This window comes from Pyrgilauda ruficollis, unplaced genomic scaffold, assembly GCF_017590135.1.
Source record: "Pyrgilauda ruficollis isolate IOZ18807 unplaced genomic scaffold, ASM1759013v1 scaffold29, whole genome shotgun sequence".
In the NCBI taxonomy this organism is placed as follows: Eukaryota; Metazoa; Chordata; class Aves; order Passeriformes; family Passeridae; genus Pyrgilauda; species Pyrgilauda ruficollis.
In genome coordinates this window covers 2,197,710-2,217,517 of record NW_024524266.1, presented here as the reverse complement: position 1 = coordinate 2,217,517, position 19,808 = coordinate 2,197,710, and the positions used below count along the sequence as shown (strand labels likewise).

Below are 19,808 nucleotides of genomic sequence, written 5' to 3'. Positions count from 1 at the left end.
AAGAGTTCTGAAGTGAGATTTCTAGCATTACTTTTGAGACTATGAGAGGTTGTTTTAATAGTGTATGTGGCTCATCTTAACACTGAGGAAAATGCATTAAGCAAATACAATGAGCAATAATGTAAAAAATTCTATTTTCAACATTGCCTCCACATAAGGATTCTTTTTAACATAAACTAAGTTAAATTATGTTCTGTTAATGAACACTTAAGGAAAGCGTCAAGGAAATCAGTGTCAGGTCCTACACTCCACACGCCCAGTGTATTGTATGTTTTATGATTTTGTTTACTTGCGTGGCAGTGTCTACACAGCTTTGGTTTTCGATTTTTCTAATGGCAAAGCAGCTATTAGCTTCTAAAAGCTTGATTATCTTGACAAACACAGATATTTGTTGTCTAAATGTTCCAAATACTTTGACTTGTTTTTAACAGATAACATGCAAAACTCCTGTAACATACAAGATGTAGTCTGCTTATAGTGGCATCTCTTTTACAGTAGAAAGGAGAGGCACTATTCCTAATTAAACAGTGATTCTATGAATGTTGGAAGTTCCCAAATTAAAAAAAACTTAAATATTTTGACGGTGACATCTACCTCTACTAACTTTAGGTAGATAAGCTTAAGTTAATCCTCCAGACCTTTAGGTCAATAGAGAGAAAGAGGAAATGCATGCATTGCTTCATCTAGTTCTTACTTGGCTGGGTGAAGAGAATTGACTTACAGGACTGTTTTGTTCTGCTGACTAATAGGTCAACAGAAGTTGACAAGTCTTAGGGTTAGATTAGATAAGTCTTAGGGTCAGGATAGATCAATCCTACCCCTTAATTGCAGTAGTGCATGAAAACCTGGCCTTTGGGTAATCAGTGTCAAAATGCTCATCAGCTTTGCTTGGTCTGCTAGTATTATTCTTGTAACAACAGGCAGCTCAAAGTATCCTTATTTTGCACTTGACTTTTGAAATTTAGTTAGTACCTATGAAATATTTGTATAGCCTACCAAGATAAATAGTAACTGAGGAGGAGATTCTTGAAGGATATTAAGCTGTATAAGTATGAATTACTTTGAATTTCCCAGCCTCAGTGTTTCTCTGTGCATTGTTTTGGTGAAGTTCTCGTGGCAACAAACCCCATGCACACCTGCATATGAGTACCTCAACACAGAGCAAGGTCAGGACCAAGCCTCTTTATACAAGGTTACCTGATCCTGTAGTAAATGCCATCTTTGGCCTGTGGTGTTGAGAAACACCCAACCATAGTCTCAGCCTTTAAATACAATGTGTAAGGAATATTTCCCTATTCTCTGAACTTCCCTGCATTCCTAAAATATTTTCCTTTCATTTTCATGTTTCAATTCTCCATTCAATTGTGCATCCTGGTTTACAATATTAAGAAGAAATTTGTGTGTAGAGTAGACTGTACTCTAATCATTGCCTGTAATTGCAGAGATCATGGAGAAAAGTAAAATTAGGTGCTTATAGCTTAGCTAATGAGAAAATCAGAAGCTATCAATTTACTTTGATGAAAAAAGTAAGATTGGAACAAGTAGCTTTGAAGCCACAGAAAACATTGTTAATTAGAAACATTAGACTTCTTAGAAGTCTAGTATGTATACAACTTCTTACAGATTTTACTACTGTGGTGGTTCACTGTATCTGTTTAATTTCACTACAGATCTTACTGGCTGAACTGCTCTTCATTGTTTGAAGTAACTTAATTTACTCTGCGGAAGGCCTGGAGCCATAAGTGATAACAATGGCCTTGGATGCCTTTAATGATTTATATATTTTAAAACAGTTACTGGAGTTAGTTCTTTGAGTGCTGCTTGTAAATGATCTGTTAGGGCACATGAGTACCATGAGTACAAAATATTGCAATCATCTAGCAACTGCCAGAAAACTTCAATATATATTTTACTGTTAAGGAATATAACATGAGAATGTTTTGTGGAAATTTTATTACTGAAGTCTAATGAAATTATTACTATTTCATCAAAATATTCTCTTTTCCTGTACAGAAATTAGCTTTCTCTGCTGTTATATTACATTATATAAATAATGTTACATAGTATACTGAAAGTAATTATTGACTGAAGAAAGACATCAGCAGACTTCAGTTACCTAAGAGAACACAATTTGAGGTGTACATCCTCTGTATATTAAGAGCATTGTTTCTGCTGGGTAATAATTCTGGCGTATTGTAAGTTTCATTTAAGATATCTCTAATGGAGGATAGAAGGGAAAATACAGCATCCTGCTTTATGCTTAGGAAAGTGTGTGAAACTGTATCATATTAGGTTATGTCCAAGAGGCATTCAGAAGCCTAGTGGGCTCATGAGCTCAAGGACTCCATTTTGATTGATTTATCTAAATCTAATATGTGGTAGCCACTCTGTACCAAACCCTTCTTAGAGCAAAAGAGATCTTTGAAGGTAGGCATCTGTAATGAGGCACGTGAATTGGGATCTGAACTGCCTGCTTCTTTCCTTGTGCTATGGAGGGAGCCCAGAATGGCCAGCTGGGACATAGAAGTCTGCTGTGTAGGATGACTTTTAGGATGTTTAAATTTACAGGTCTGTGAGTAGGTGCCTATTCAGTAGTCTATACTCCTATCAACAACAGTTCATTTCTAGGAAATGCTGCCTGTAGAGAAGAGAAGGTTATTAATTTGACCAGATACAAGGAAAACACCAGTAAAAGCTGCTAAATTTGTTATGTGCCAAGATGTCATCAGTTTTTCATGTTACTGGTGTTCCTGTTTTGCTGTGAAACAAAAGTCATGACTTATTAAAGGATTTCAACATCTGCCAAGACAAGGCAAACTGAGAGTATGCCAGGTAGGACTGGAGATTCTACTTCTCCCCAGGCTTCCATTCCACTGCTAACGCATTTTTATGTAATTTCTTTTCATTTTGTTTTCATTTGAAATATTCTTTGTTGCCTCTTACACCTTCAGCTTCATATCCATTCACTGTTTACTTTCAGAAAGTGTCTCTCTTCAGAGGTGAAATGAAAATAATAATGTGTCCTGGTTTAGGGTAAATTTGGGAAACAAACTTCTAAAAGGGTCCCTCTAGAAAGCAGGTTCATCCAGCCCTTCCCCCAGCTGGTTTGGAAAAAAATTCCCTGAAGAAAAATGGAAAAAACCCTGTTTATTTAACAAGCAAAGTATTCAGAAGCATATAAAATGAGTAATATTGAACAATAAAACCTCTTGCTGTTCTGAAGAGATGGCAAATTCAGAAAGTCCTTGTCATGGGGTGTAGCTTGGCTCACTCAGTCTCCTATCAGTCCCTCCAGCACTGGAAAATTCCATGTCTCAAGCCCCAGTGGGCCACAGATGTGAGCTCCTGGTGTTCTTCTGGGTTTTCAGTCCAGAGCAGGCCCAATCAGTTCCAGAAAAAAACCAAAAAAAAAAACCAAAAAAAACCAAGCAAACAAAAAAAAAAAAGAAAACAAAAAAAACCCAACAACAACAACCAAAACAAAACAAAACAAAAAAATTAAAAAACACAAAAACAAAACAAAACAAAACAAAAAAATAAAAAACAAAACAGTCCAAAGAACTCATCTACCTCAGCTAGTTAAAAACCTAACTAAAAAGCAAAGGAGAGCTTCCTCCCACTGCACACAACACAGTCCAGAAGTAGGATGTGGGGGCACAAGCGCAGTTGCTGATAACAATTCCGTGCTTCTTCTCCCCTGCTTGTCTCTTGGAACCACTCTTAGGGTGCAGAACTTAATATGCAGCATTAACAGAACAGACAAGTGGGGATACCAGCATCATAAATCACCCAGGATATAATGTAAAAAAGTGATAGATTTTTCACTATTTGTCCTGCTTTATTCTAAACCTGAATGATAATTGAAATCATCAAGAAAGTCCACTCAGCACCTTCCATAACCTTTGTTTTGGCTAATAACAGCTTTATATTTTAAGACAAATCTTTTGAGTAATTAATGGTGTTTTAAAACAATCAAACTTCAAATGACTGCCAGTGTATGCCCTGTTTCTGGAGGCAGAATGGTCTATTGTAGAACTGTGTCAGTGGAGCTCTGACTATGGTATATGATCATTGTTTCCTTCTTTCCCATTAGTCTGTAATAAATATTTAATACTTTGAAGAATGCAACATTTTTGTTCATTTCATTACTTGGTGTTTACTTGTATAGTGGATTGCAAGACTCAGCTATGAACTAAAAATGACTGACAGTTATTGGTTATGTATTTGCCAAGTCATAGGAGTTGGCGCATTCACTGTAATTAATTTCCAAAATAATATTCTCTTTTTTCCTCCAAGATCTGAGGCTTCAGTTTTCGGTAGGATAACTGTGCACTCCAAGATCATCAGCCTTGTTGTTGAACCTGAGAAAAGAATATTTGGACATTTATATTTTTGTTTTAAAGAACTGTCTACATATCACATGGATCTGACAGCAAATGTAATGGCTTTCTTGTCTGTTGTGTAGTGAGAGTTTCATGCAGTAACAGATAATTACTAAAGCAAAAGAAAACCATCTGTTGTAATTTTATTTTTTGAAGACTGACTATTTTTAAATAACATATCTACCCAGAGGTATGGATGGTACTCCTTTTTCTACTGTGACACAGGTACTGGAGAAAAAATGGGTATTGCTTTTCTGCAAAGTATTTTACACAGTATTATTCACTTTCTGTGAGAGCAAATGAATTTAAAATAGCTGGTTAAATGTTATTGACCTTTGATGGTAACAGAGATTTCATGTACTTAAGCAAAATCTATTATGCTATTCCAAGCTGGGGGAATAATGGGTCTGTTTTGTTCCCTGAATACTAATAGGATCATATTCAGGTGCCTCAGAAAACTGCATATAGAGCAAAAATCATGTGCACGCCATATCCATTTAGGTGGCTTTGTATGGTTTAAATCAGCTAAAATATTTTGCAGATTTTGCAAATATAGACCATTGTTTGTTAAATTCTTACTAGCAAAGGAATTAAGCCTTACGCCTTACTCTTCAGCTGCAAAATAGAAGAAATAAATTTATTTTTCTGCCTTGCAGCAGTAGGTAGAATTAAAAAAAAAAAAAAAAAAAAAAAAAAAGAAGCTAAATGTTAGTACAGATTCCTACACAGAAGACAGCTTTTAACATTAGCCAGAAATAGCCAACTTGTCATTTACTACAATAAGGAGAATTTCCCTGAAGCCAACAGTTAACAACATATGGGGCATATGACATGTGCAGAAAAATCTAATTTAGAAAAGTAGTGGGCAAGGATTAAGGAAAAATTTACTGCAAACCTGACACCTTACAGTAATCTAGAATGTGATAGGAAGATATACCAAAATGAAACTGTAAGTTAATTTGAAGTTATCCATAAAATCTGGTGTGGTTGCAGTAAAAGCTCCCACAAAGATGCTTACCCATTCCCTTCCTGACAAGGACAGCAAGATTGCATACCAGTTAATGTCACAGGCTAAGCAGATTCAGCTTGGTGGAATTTGTCAACTGGAATAGGCTCAGGTAATGAGAAATAGAAAGACAAACATTAGAACAACACTTTTCCTCCCCTCTTTTCAGGCTTCACTTCTTCACTCCAAACTCTTCTACCATCACAAGCAGCACACGGAGGTGGGGGAGTTGGCACATGGCAGTCTCCCTCTCTGCCCCTTTTCTTGTTCACACTTTTTCTCTGCTCTGTTCTGGGGTTTTTTCAGGAGTGGAGCTCCTTTAGGAGTGTCTGTGTGCTTTGCCACGGGTCACATGTGGCTGCCAGGCTCAGCTGTGTGCTGCTGAGGGTCTGCTAGAGCTGATGGGACAGCCCCTGCCTCTCCCACATAACCCACCCCTACAGCCCACAACACCCGGACAGTACATGTCCGTGTGTGTTTCTCAATACTCTGGCACTTTTTGTGAGAATAAGGTCAAAATGAAGATCCTAGTTGTGTGTATTTTTCATTGGGATTATTTGTTGTTAGTTAAAAAAAGGATGAATGTGTACACCAAAATGTTTTAGTGTTGAGGTTGTGGTACAGAAACCCTTGAACAGATCTAGTAATGCAATGAGAGGAGAAAAACCCTTAGAGTTTCTTCAGTGCAGTCAAGAAAATAAAGGGATATAAATCAATATTATTTCAGAAAAATACTGGTCTAGACTTTAATATTTCAAACTATTTCACAGACATTAAGGAATTATTGCTAATATACTCCAGTAAGAACTGACTAAAATGCCAACACATACAGATTGTTAGCACTAAAGATCAGCAAGCTTCAGCTAAAACTAAATTCCCTAATGTATTTCCTGTTTTAGAACCATATGCACCATGATCTTGATTTATGCTCACGAATTTTCTTTCAGCAATATTGATGCAGTAGATTGACAGAAAAATAGGCAATCAAAACAAAACAGCCTCAGGGTGGCTCAAAGTTTTTTCCCTTTGATTCTTGTTGATTGGGAACCACCTACCCATATGATTGTCACACACAAAAAATATATTTTCTGAAGAGAGCCTGATTAATTGATGGTAGGGATTAGGTGTTGGTGTTGCTAGTGAGAACAGAGGAATAAATGAAATATTTCAGTAGGTCCTTTCAAATGAAGCACATGGAAAATGTGACACATTGGAAAATTTCATAGTTGAGAATGTTTATTTTCCTTCAGTCTTTGTGTTTTCTAAAATAAGTGTGAATGAGCTACCTTAATTTTTAATTTTTTCTAGTTCCTGGGGGCCTTTGAAGTCTTAGATTTTTCTTAATATTTTTGTGCTTGCAGCATGTCACCCATAAATTTCTATCAAAGGGAAAACCTTTAAATTCACTGTGCAGACTTTTAACACTGAAATTAACATTTAAAATTATAGCCAGTAGTTTATGATCTAGTTTTCTAACAGATGTTAGAAGGAAAACAGACTTGACTAATAGGCTTTGCTAAGATTTGAAAAAAGATTGTGAAGAACATCAGGAACTGGGGTTGCCCTTTCAGTATCCTTTTAAACAATCTATCAAGAAATAATCTGTTCCATTACCATCAGAAGCATATGATCACTTTTTTATAGAATTTATAAAACTATAACCTTAATCAAGATGGAAAAAAATGTCAGTGCCTGCAGTGCACCCACAGACCCAGTGACCTCTCCTCCACCCCTGCTCCCAGGGACTTGGCTGCCTGAGCTCAAGGCCAGCTGTGGTGGCCTTGTGACCTGGGAGCTGTCGGATGGGAAGGAGGTAAGCTGGGAGGCAAAGCTGGGAGCAGCATTGTCATGACTTTTCACCCATCCTTTGTCTCTGGAGCCACACTTAGTCTCAGGTCTTTGCTTGAGGCAGTCCTGTGCCCAGCCATGATCCTTGCTGACCCCAAACCTGGACCACTGACTTGACTCCTAGCTTCATCTAATTTACTTGGATTTGTCACTGGTGGCTGTTCTGGCAATCACAGAACTTCTGGTAGCCCTGATTCCCATCACCAGACCTGCTCAATTTTCTTTTTTGGGTATTGTGGGGCTGTTCCCTGGTCAGCAAGGATGGTGACCTGCCTGGCCTGTGTTCACCCACAGCTCCTGCCTCCTTTGCATTTGTTGAGTAGCCTGTTTTTACTGCTCTCTCACAAAAAGTTAACTATAGCCTATTAAAACCTTACAGTAAAATCTGTAGTGTAGAAATACCATCTGTGATGATCTCATTTCAGACATGATATTTACCACAAATAGCCACAGACAGTGGTATACTTATTTTGCTTCTGTGTTCTAGTATTAATATAACAAATAAAATAATAAACATGCATTACATATCCACAAATGAATGCATTAATATTAAGCCTTGAAAATGTGTCGGCCTTTTAAAATAAATTGCAAAAAATATTTTTGTTTCCATAAAAGTTAAGAGACAGTTCACTTAACTAATTTTAGCTGAAAGGATCATCAATGTCCTTATTGTAGAAGAGAGAGGAATAAAAGCATGTTCACTAGAGTGGGAGAATTGTCACTCTGATATCTGCATGAGGAGGAGGTGGGAACTTCACTTCTGATAGCATATTCAGACTAGAAGCAGATAAACCTAATCAGCCCAGAAAGCCAACTGTGCCTTGGACTGCATCCAAAGCAGTGTGGGCAGCAGGTCACTGGAGCTGGTTCTGCCCCTCTGCTCCACTCTGCAGAGTGCATCCTGCAGAGTTGCATCCAGCTCTTGGCTCCCCAGCACAGGAAGGACACGGAGCTCTTGCGATGAGTACAGAGGATGCCACCAAGATAATTGGAGGGATGGAGAATCTCTCCTATGAGGAAAGGCTGAGAGAATTGTGCTTGTTCAGCCTGGAAAAGAGGATTTGCTGTGACCTAGTTGCAGCTTTCCAGTACCTGAGGGGAGCCTGTAGGAATGATGGACAGAGACTGTTTACATGGGCATGTAGTGACAGGACAGGGACAGTTAGTTTTAAACTGAAAGAGAGTAAGTTTAATTTAGATATTAGAAGAAATTCCTTGCTGTGAGGATGGTGAGGCACAGGAATAGGTTACCCAGAGAAGCTGTGGATGCCCTATCCTTAGGAGTGCTCAAGGCCAGGTTGGATGAGACTGAGCAATGTGGTCTAGTGAAAGGTTTATTTTCTAGTTTAATCACCCTGCCTATTGCAGGGTATTGAACTAGATGATCTTTAAGGTTCCTTCCACCCCAAGCCAGTCTATGGAACTAAAGATGCTTCACTAAACATATGTAATGATATCTTTAAAGGCAGTCAGGCAAAACCCTCCAGCAACAATCAGTCAGTACTGCTGCAGTGAGTTAGAGCTATAGGCTTCAGTAGTTTTACAAGTATAGGTTCTTTTGCAGAATCTGAAAATACTGGCTTTCCTTCTCGCATAGCAAATGTTGCTGGCATGTGTTTGTTTATATGCTGACCTTTTGGAATCAGATTCACATAATGCCAAGTGATATGCACAAGGGCTATTGAACAATGTAATCTCGCAAAAAATAATGTTTTTTTTTTTCAAAGATATCTAGTAAGCAGCCAGAAAAATCTTTCTAAAACTTTAAGCAAATAAAATAGTAGATACATCCAGATATTTCAGTGTATTAAAATTAGTTGTACCATGATTAATTTTTTTAACATCCTATTCTATTCTGTGCAGAAGAAAAATACGAATTCTAAACTGTGGTATCCCCTGAATTATAGAAGAGTAAGAGAGGATCATCATGCATGGGGTGAAGAGCCTTGATGTAGCTACAGGTCTGTGCAGGAAGGGCAGATATATAGATAAGAGTGAGAGAAAACTCAAGTGTGAGAAGAGAGATTGGCTTCTCAAAGCCATTGCAAGTTTTTAATGTACATTTGTGTTTGCAAGACAAAATGCTGTTGACCTCTCCTTAAGAATGTAAAGCCTATTGGAGAATAAGACCTGCATACTACAGCAAGAGTGGCTGCTGGGGGTATGTGCAGTGGGTGTTTGCCAGAGTGCTTCAGTGCTTTCCTTTGTACTGGTCCCAGAAATGGGTGTTCTCCTTGCACACTTTGTACTGGAATTTGTGAGAAAAATGTGTCTAATAGCAACCCTCAGTTCTGTTTGCCTTGTATTTCTTTATCACTGAAATTTTTGGGAAGTTACTTTTGCATTATTTATCTGAGGTTTTTCTATTCCTTCTGGTTGTCGCTTCTATAACCATATGCCAGAGGAGGTGAGACAGCCAAAGCACATGAAACAGCCTTGTCAGGTGATTTTCTTAAACACTAAGAGGTAATTTATTTTGTAGCTTTTGGGTTGTGCTCCTGCCTGACATCAGTGCTGATACTCATCACCAAATGTGTGCCCTGCAGGGTCGCTGCTGTTTTAACTGTTCCTTCTCCATCTTATCTCCTGCAGAATTTGTGACCATGTAGCTCTTCTGATTTTACAGGATATTTGGAGTGTTTTTTCCATCATATGCCTTTTTTTTTTTTTTTTTTTTTTGACTTTCCAGTTTTTGAAATACGAATCCTTTCCCATAGTAGATGCCAATGTGTTTTTCTTCCTCTTTTTATTCATGCTGGCTGTCGTCCCATTTCAGCTGAATATCTAAACCACATTTCCCCTTTGAAAAGCAATGTGAAGGTCACTCTTTAATTCAGGCAGTGAGAGTTACTTACTGTATGAGTAGCATTTTTTGTTCCATCTAAATTCCTGGAAAGTATCACACCCCGGGGAGGGAGAGCGAACTCCCCAGAATTATGAACTTGATTAAGGGAAAGCAATTATTGACAAGGTCCTTGTTTGAGCCTCACAGAATGATACATGTGCATGCTTGATAAATCTGCTTCTCAGCTCCCCACCAGAGAAGTCTTTGCTTGAAGCCTAATACCTCCTGGGTTTTGGAATTCAACTATGCTTCTAAGACTGAAACAGATTGTTTTTGCATGTTTTCATTATATTTTTTGTAAAGGTAGAGAAATGGAAACTCTATTGTTTCTGTAGCATTTTCAGACTGACTCTGAATATTTTAAAATTGAAGTCTGTGGAAGCATGTCACTTTGGTACCTCTCTTGCTGGGCTGGTTTACTTCTGTTTATTTATTAAAATATGTTTCATTCATTTATACAACTATTAGGTTGAAGCCAGTAAAGCTGTCTTGAATAGGTTTCGCATTCACACAGACTGGGACTTTTGCTGCTCTGTGGCATGGTTTATGTGTTTTCTGTGAGCTCATGGCTGCATTACATTTATGACAGAAAATAATTATTAAGCAATTAATGCAACTGAATGCTTTTCTTGATTTTCCCTTGAACATGAGCAGAGTTAACTTTTCAATGGCTAGTTTTTTTGTGGCCCCAGATAAGTCACATCAGGGTTCTATAAAAGGCAATTTACAGGGAGTAAGGATCAATATTTCACTGTTAATATAACAGTGTACTGATATGTTAATTCTCTGACTGTGTTGGGTGTAAGTCAGTAGTAAATTGCTAGTGAACTCAGCTGGCCTCTGCTCTCAACTTGTAGGCATTACTGTAATTTATGTTAAACATGATGAAGGAAACAAACTCATAATAGCTGTGTTTCACTCTCAGTGTTTTTGATTTTTTTTTTCATTTTTCAGTTTTTCTTCCTGGGAAAATCAAACTGTATTTCTAATTTGTGGATTGTGAACTTAGTTTTCATTTTTTTAGTGTTTGTGGTATTCTCAGACAAAGAGGTAGTAAATTAATTTTCACCCTTTTCCTCTCTACTTGAAACCCAAAACTTTTTCTAATTGTTTACTGGACATATCAAGAGAAAGAAAAAATTGACATAAGTTCTGTCAGCAGTACTTTAAGCATGTCTGCCTTTATCAGGTATAAAATGCTTCATCTATTTTTAAACTTTAATCTTCCTTACCTGAAACCATTAGAAAAAACTTCATCTGGACCAGTGAAGTTTAATTTTGTCTACTCAGTCTTCAATGTTGAGTGTTTAAAATGTTAAGTCAACACTGAAAATGATAATTAATTTTGGGTGTATATTGCCCTTAGGTATTTGGGAGAGTTCTGTCACTGAGACAAAAGTGTTAAACCATTAATTTACTGTTGCAAAAAGCAGGAAATGGGTAGAAACAGAAAGGGAAAAAAAAATATTTACTTGACATCATGCAGCATTGGTAGTCTGTAAATGTCATCAGGTAGTTTCAAATCCTTACTCTGAAATGTGATGAAGGCATAAAAGCTTTAGTTCTGACAAAAAACATTGATTGTTAGGAGGCACTGAGAACATACTGTGAAATTGGCATTGTGTTCTGGTCTAGCAACTTTCAGGCAGTAGGATGTTAAACACATTCTCCTTTGGGGACATCGTCTACTTTAATCCATCAGTACCATATATATATACACACACACACATATATGTATATAAATGTATGTGTTTGTTTGTCTTAATTACATGCACATAAAAGATTTGATCTAGGTACAGAAAATGAAATTTTATTCATCTCATGTTGGTATTTGTGTTTTACATTTGGTGTTCTTAACTATCATTTAGGTGACAGGTCTAAAAATAAGAGAATAGGAAGACAGTGCTCAAGCTGAACATTTCACTTCAGAGCTGAAACTCTTACAAGTGTTGCAGGCAACAGAACATAAAGCTGTATATACAGTGGCATATTGGAAAAAAAATTGAATTCTTTGATGAACTACATATTGTGCACCCATTTACGCAAGGGTATAAATGTGCACCCATTTCTACAGGGCAGATTAAAACTAAGAAACTCAATATATGATTTTACCCTGAAACATGCTTCAGTTTTTTTAGTAATGTAAGGAACTTTAAGAACTGTTGAAGGTAAAACATTATTAAATACATATTCATTAAATTAATTTATAGTTTGTCATTTTTCAACTCAGTAACAAATGTAGAAAAGAAATAAAAAATCATTTCTTCATATGATTTTTTGCTATGTCATGACCAGAATAGAATTTTTATATTCAAATTTCATTTTCTGTATATGTATTTAAATAACCACATGGAACTAGAAGCAGAAGAATGAAGGCCCAAATTTAGGTTATTTGTTCCAATCAAACCACAGCCAGTTGCTGATTTAATCACTTCACACTATTGCTGTATCCTGGTTCTTATTTTAAACCTCTTCAGACTGGAGACCATGCTTTCTTTTGGTTATAAATTGCCTTACTTAACTTCTTTTTAATACTGTTCTTTGACAATTGTTCTTTCAGTAGCAATGCTGACACAAAAATAACTCAGGCACATAAAAAAGTGTTGAGTTTTAATGTCATTTTCTTGACTCACTCTCTCAAGCAGTTCAGCCACCAAATTTGAGGGACTGCTCTGGGTGCTGTGATGTATTTGGAGGGCTGAAAGAATGTAACAAGAACAACAAAAATTAAATAAGTCCCAAACACTTGAGTGGCATCCTTAGATTTTTAAATTATTTTCCCAATCACAGCTATTTCACGCTCCCAGTGGTTTCATGACATTGCAGCTCCTTTATCTGCAACTGCTCTTGTGGTCAGTAGGAGATCAGGGTGGTTTATTGGATGTTGCTCACTGACTTAAATCATCCATACATCAACTGATAAATATAGGAGTAGACTTTCTGGTAACTGCAGGTAAGTAAACACTCAAAAATATATACTAAATGTTGATTAAGCTTTTAAAAACCCAGAACCCACAATCGTATATCTGCTCTTTGATTGATGAATAAAATAGCAGAAGGTTTTGTCCTTTTCTTTTTCCAGGTGTAGAGCTGAATTCCTTACGCCAAATGAAGATCCAGAGGGCTATGACAATGCTTACAGATGTCCGACAGCTCATCTCGAGTGGAGGGAGTGTGAATCAAAAGAATGATGAAGGAGTTACCCTGGTGAGTGGCAGCATGTAATCATCACCCTGGGAATATGCATGTGTTGCAACAAGTTCAGCATGTTTGCATGGCAATTCTCTTAGGAGGGTTTTGGTTCTGCCTGGTGTTTTGAAAATAGATGTGTGTCAATTCCATGCATAGTATGGATTTTAAAATAGGGTAATGACACAACTCAATGACAATTCTCCTGGACCACAATATGCAAAGTAAAATTTAATACTAAAAATATTAACACCATAGTTTAAAGCTGCAGGAGATACATGTGATCTCTGACATTCTGTGTGAGAGAGGGGCTGAATCTTCACTCAGTGATCCCTGGTTTTGGCTCCCATGTTCTACCTGAGCTCTACTAAAACACTGTCTCTTGTGGCAATCCAATCTTGATTCAGTGTATTGAAGCATTCACTATATACATGGAAAAGTACTCCTACTCCTAAATTTGCGTGTTATTTATAGTCACTGGCTTTGTTTTTTTTATTCCCTGGTTTTTTTTTTTTTTTTTTTTTTTTTTTTTTTTTTTTTTTGCAAATAGATCTATCCATTTGTATTGTTAGAATTGTATTTCTTCAGCTGTCAAATTCTAATTTCACATGTATTTCCATAGCATGTCTGTGGAATGTTCCCTCTGCATATAAAATCTTCAACACCATTGTCAGTCAATCAATCATTCAATCAATAAATGCTAAATTAGCAGCATTAATATATTGAATACTTTTTGAAAAGTACCTTGGGTTTTTTTCTGCAAATATTGTACAAGTACAATTAGAGCACTAATAATTATTGCTATCATTTCTGCATTTGCATTGAATTACATTGCCTGATACTGAATTAATATACTAAATTATTCCATATTTTAATACCTGTAGAGTGTTTAAGCTATAACTGAAAAAGTGATCAGCCTCTTACCTGGATTGAATCCAGCCACTGGCTCTCTACAGAAACAGAACACTGACTTTTGGGGTGACAACGCCAAGGCAGTTAACTGTATCTAAAAACAGGAGGACAGCAGGGAAGGGGTGGGAAGAAACAGCAGAAGTTTTAGTTTATTTCATAAAAGCATTAATTTACCTTCCAGTTTCCTATATTTTTATTTAAGCTGCTAAATCACATAGCTATTGTACTTAACTTCTATTGCTGTTTTAATCAGAATGGTCTGAATTAAACTGGGTTATGAACTTAAATAAATCCAAATATATAAAACCTTTCCTGTAGTTATCTGGAATAGTTGAAATATGTTTCTGAAAGATGTTTAACAGAACTGCAAATACTGGGAGAAGAACATTGTAGCTACTTTGGGGATTTTGCTGTTTGCTTAGTAGAATGTTGACAAAAGAGATACTTTTTGCATGATAAACTTTTATGCTGGAATCTGATTTTTTAAAGAAATAGATACAAAGTAAGTAACTTTGGTTTTTTTTGAGATTTCTTTTCTTTGAGATTTGACAAACTGATGGAAAATCCAGAATTTCTTAAACAATTCTCTCTTTATTCATTCTTTATTTATTGAGTCAGCCAGTCTGTGAATGTTGTGTGGATATCAGAGGGTTCTGGAAATAGGGTTTTGTTCCTCTACATCTATCTGTACAAAAAAGACAAATATCTTTGTTTTAAGTCTCAAATCAGTTTTGTTTTCTCTTGACAAAATATATATATATATAAAGTCCATGTGTAAGTTAAGATGAATCAAGCAAAAAGTTGCTTTAAAAATATAAATACATACATTCTCATTGACGCATAACAACTACATTTGTGCACATGCAGTACCAACAGACACTGAAATTTTTCTGCTGTATTCTCCTGTAATTGTTTTTCTTTGAAATATTTAAACCATAAAATATTTCCTAGGAGCTTTTACACTGCTTGAAAATAGCACTTGTCAAGTTGCTGTCTGGATAGAAACCATAGTTTCTTCTGTTAAAACACACCCTCCCTCCACCATGAAGCTGTGCCAAATTACAGGAAAAATTTGAGGGTTTTGTACATTGGAGATCATAGCATTCAGAATCAAAGTTTGGCTCCCAGGGGAGTTTTGCACCCTTTTCAAGGGAAGATTTTGGATGAGTTGACTGTATTCTTTCCCTCTGCATCCATCGTGTTCATAGTGAAAACTTTATGCATGTTCTGTGTATGCAGTTGAACCAGAAACAGCAGGTAAGGGAAATTATATCTGAACTCTCATGTTAGTCTCTCCTGTTCTTACAGTGACTTTGGAACTGCACAGTTGTAGTAACAGGTTTATTGCAAGACCTTTTTATTGCCATTATCCATCCATTTAAATCACCAGAAAAATAATATCTTCTGCTAACAACGCTTGGAGGCGAAAAAGTCATGCAGTTGGGCTGTGCGGTTTGGGGATACAGGGACCAACTATAATCTGACTTCTCAATTTCTGCAATATTCCTATGCCCTATTCCTGTAGGAGTGTGAGTATTAAGTTCTTCTGACTGGGATGATCAGTTATATTTTACCAAATTCCAAATTCAGGCCTTGTCCCCCTTGTTCCCAGAAGTGAAGGGAATATTTGAAATCACAGTAGAGGACTATGAGAAAGTAAAGACCACTAAACTGTAACCTGGGTCAATCTCATCATATGAAATATGTGCCTCAACAGTTCTTCACCACATATAACATTTCTACCAAAACCTGCAAATTACATATTTTCCCTGATATAGGATTCCTTATTGCATTTTCTTCTTCTGCTTGATTATTATGAGAGAAAATAATTTTGTTGCCCTATTATGTCTTTCCCTTTTTCTCTGTTCACGTGACATGTTTGGTATTATATTGTTTTTTTTATTTATTTTGCGCACTTGCTATTTGTTTTAAATAAAACAACACATGGCTGCTGCGGTTTTTTGTATTAAAAAATCTCATCCTATAACTAACATATAGTGGAATTGATTGCTGATGTAAATTCCAAACACATACAGAGCCTTAAATAATAATACATTTCAAAAGATAGTGTCTAGCTCTTCAAATTGGCCATTAATAAAGTTATTTTTGAATTTCTTTTTTCCTTTTCTTGGCATTACAGTTTTCACACTTTATCATTCTTACAGTATTTTCTACTCAGAGTGACAAGCCCTGAGCAAACACAGCTACCTTTGAAGTTCTCCCTTTTTAGCAGCAAGTCGCACTACTTGACCTCCTGAGGTGACTGCTGACCTGAGTTTCTCTCACTCTGTTACTGCATTTTCCACCCTCCTTCTGTTCCACTTTGACTCTTAAATAAAGTATAGAGATACAGAAAATCAACTAAAATTGCTTAAACAATTACCAATTAAAATAATTAAGTATCTAGGGAAGCAATGCAAGTATAGAAAATAAAATCTTTATGGTTCAAAATTGAGGAAATATTTTTTGTCACTAATTTTGTGCTGCTGTGTCCATGCGCTTGGTTTGATTATATGCCAATTAATTAATTTTGGAGTAGTGTCAGCTTAAATCTGGGATACTTTAACTTCTACAAATGAAAGTTCTAGGCTCAAAGAGAGCTCAAGCTCTGTTCAAATCGATGATTCTACCTTGGCTCATTAAGTCTTTAAATGTGTTTGAAAGCATGTTGGCTTGAAGTTATATAAAAAGTGATAAGACTAGATTGTTTAGTAGCTCACAAAAAGCTAGAATTACTTTTTTTCAGGTGTATCTTGTTTATAAAAAAGATTCTACAGTGGTTTTCTAGCCTGTAGTAATCAAATGTACATTTTGTGTTTGCTATAACTGTGATTTAGTAAATATATAAAGTAGCACACCATTGATGAGTTCTTTAAGCTATTAATATATGCAAAATTTAACTTTTATATTGCAGCTGCATGTGGCCTGTGCTAATGGATACAAGAATGTTGCATCTCTGATACTAGATCATGGGGCTGACCTCAATGCAGTGGATAATCAGTACTGGACACCCCTACATTTGGCTGCAAAGTATGGACAGGTAAAACATGATTTTTCACCTGATTCTCTTTCCTTTGTGGTAGTCTTCTGTAGCAATAGCAAATGCTTTCAAGTCTGGGAGACTGTTCTTTAATGCAAAAAACTTCCTCATTCATGTCATACAGATTGGCATCTCATATATTAGAGACCATTTGAGAATGCAACTTGTAAAGCTACTTGTAAACTGGTAAAACCCAAAACAGCTCAATCTACCACCAGCAACAGTTTGTCTGCAGCAAAAACTAGGTTTGCATTGACATTTGAAAGGAAGACAAAATAAACATTTTTTATTTTTTTACAGTCTAATGTCAAAGTTTATTTATATTTTTGCTCTGTGTATTTCTGTGAATAAATATCCAAGGTTCATCTAGCAGCTGTGTTCAAGTCTTTCCAGTCGCTGAGTTGTGGAAGGGTGTCATGGGTTTGGGATTTAGAGGCCATGCCTAAACATGACTTGTCTCTCTTAATATTTTTTCAGTTTTCTTACCTTTTCAGTTCTCTTTTATCCTTAGTCTCCCCAGACACGTTCAGTGAGTCTTTGTTACAGTTTGACCATTTTAGGAGAGTTCTTCACGGCTCTCCACTCACCTCAGGGCTCACAAATCACCACTTACTCATAGGTGTCTTCTAAAAACCTCTGTGATACATGTTAGCTCAGACTTCAGAAAATAAATAATACACTTTATAACAAGAAAATAGTAAAAATGTAGCAAAAGTTATAGTAATAGAGTAAAAATAATGTGTTTATTTAGATTAGTTAGTTCTGATGGGTAATAGACTTCTCCTATTGAGATACTCTGTGCCTGCTCTTTCATAGAGCGTCAAAGATCTGCATATTTTCATAACAGATTAAGGTATTGGGATATATATATATTTAACACATATGTGGCCTGAAGTGTATCTTCAATAACTTCAGGTAGTGTAAATTTACAGAGAAAAATTTCACACAAAGATATATGGAACCAAAGTTTTGTTAGCAAGTAAGGTATCAGGGGTCTTTTGAATTTACTGTAGATTTAATTTTCTCATCGTATCTTACCCTGTGCTGTTCTATAATTCTGTTTCAGTTCTACTACCCTCACTGATCCCTCTGCACTCACTCTGCCTGTGTTCAGACTTCAGTAGGGCAGGAAAACTCTTACTCAGAAGTAAGGGATAGCCGTGATGCAGTCTTGAGCTTCTTATTCTCACATTTTAGGATGGCTTACAAGTTAGGGCTTTGTACTGCAACAATATGGTTATACTACAGCTGTACATTTCTTCTACTGTAAAGCTAAACCTGAGTTCAGTTGAAGAGGTCTTGAAAGAAATCACTTGAAAGGGCTGGGAAAGGACTTACCTTTCCTTATGTGTGTGTAGCATGCATATGTTTCCAACACTAACTCAGGATGACTTAAAATACTCTTTTTCTTGTAAAGGCAGCTATTTTTCTTTTAAAAACAGGCCTGTACATGTAAAGTTTGTAGTTGAAAGTGGCTAATGGAAAAAATGTCTTTCCTTTTGAGGAATTCTAAGAGCTCAGATTGCTATTTTTGAAATTATCCTTTTTGTTAGCACTTTTGTTGGGCTGCATCTCCCTTACATCCCAGATGATAATAGTGTTAATTCTTACTATTTCAGGAGTTTTCAGTGAGGAGTCAGGGACCAGCTGCTCTAGTCTCTATACAAACAGCATGGGTACACACAGACAAAGACCATGAAGGAGCATTGTACACTTCTTCACTAAAATTAGCTAAATACAGGCCAAATATCTTCCCTTTGTATTGTTAGTGAATAATAAAGTTTAGAAATATCTTGTTATCATTATATATAATTTGCCATTGTTATTAAGAAGATAAATACAGTTTTCATGTGATTCTGTTTGAAAGAAACAAGTAAATAATTTAAATTCCTTTATTAAAGGGATTTATTGCATATATTCTGCTTCTTTCAGTAACTACACCATCATTAAAATTTCCTTTCTTATGATGAAAATTTTAAAGATATCTTTTAGCCTTAGAATGAATTCACATGCATACCGTATTTATAATTCCATTTTGAGTAATTAACTGTAGACTAATATAAGCATTGTTCCTATTTTGGGTAAAAGTAGTTTGGCAGAAAGGAAATAACTTTAGATAAGACATGAATTGGATAGTCTCTTTTAAATTAAAATATATTTATTAGGAAATAGTTATTTTTTAGCAAAAAAATTTAATGTTCCCTGAAAAAGCATTTAATAGAAATTCTGGACTTGATCCCTTACAGTTTCGCACTCTTTTAACACTTATCTGTGGCATATTTTTTTTAAAAGTCACACTTGAAAAACTTGCTACAGTGATAAATATCTTGTACTAAAAGACTGTCATAAAGTATATTTTGTTTTAGTTTGCTGTCCTTTTAAGTTCTTGGGAGGATTTCTGTCCTTCCAGAAATGTATTTAAACAGCAAAATAACCTTTACTTGTCCTATGGCTTGTCTAATAAGCAATGATCCTTTAATGAGTGGTCACAGAAACTTCAGAAAACCTGTTGTAAACCATTGTCATTGGATAGTTTTCTAGCACTGGTGCTGCACTACCTGCAACCAAACCCCATCCAATACTGGA

The 19,808-nt window shown here is 36.0% G+C and overlaps 1 protein-coding gene across 1 annotated transcript in view; it reads left to right on the top strand.

Moving 5' to 3' along the window:
• Positions 1 to 19,808, top strand: part of MYO16 (myosin XVI) — a 275,699-nt gene that overhangs the window by 72,072 nt on the left and 183,819 nt on the right. Inside the window, exons 6-7 of the mRNA XM_041472384.1 lie at positions 13,164 to 13,288; positions 17,097 to 17,222. Of these exons, the coding sequence (XP_041328318.1) occupies positions 13,164 to 13,288; positions 17,097 to 17,222 (251 nt within the window). The remainder of the gene's footprint in view (positions 1 to 13,163; positions 13,289 to 17,096; positions 17,223 to 19,808) is intronic.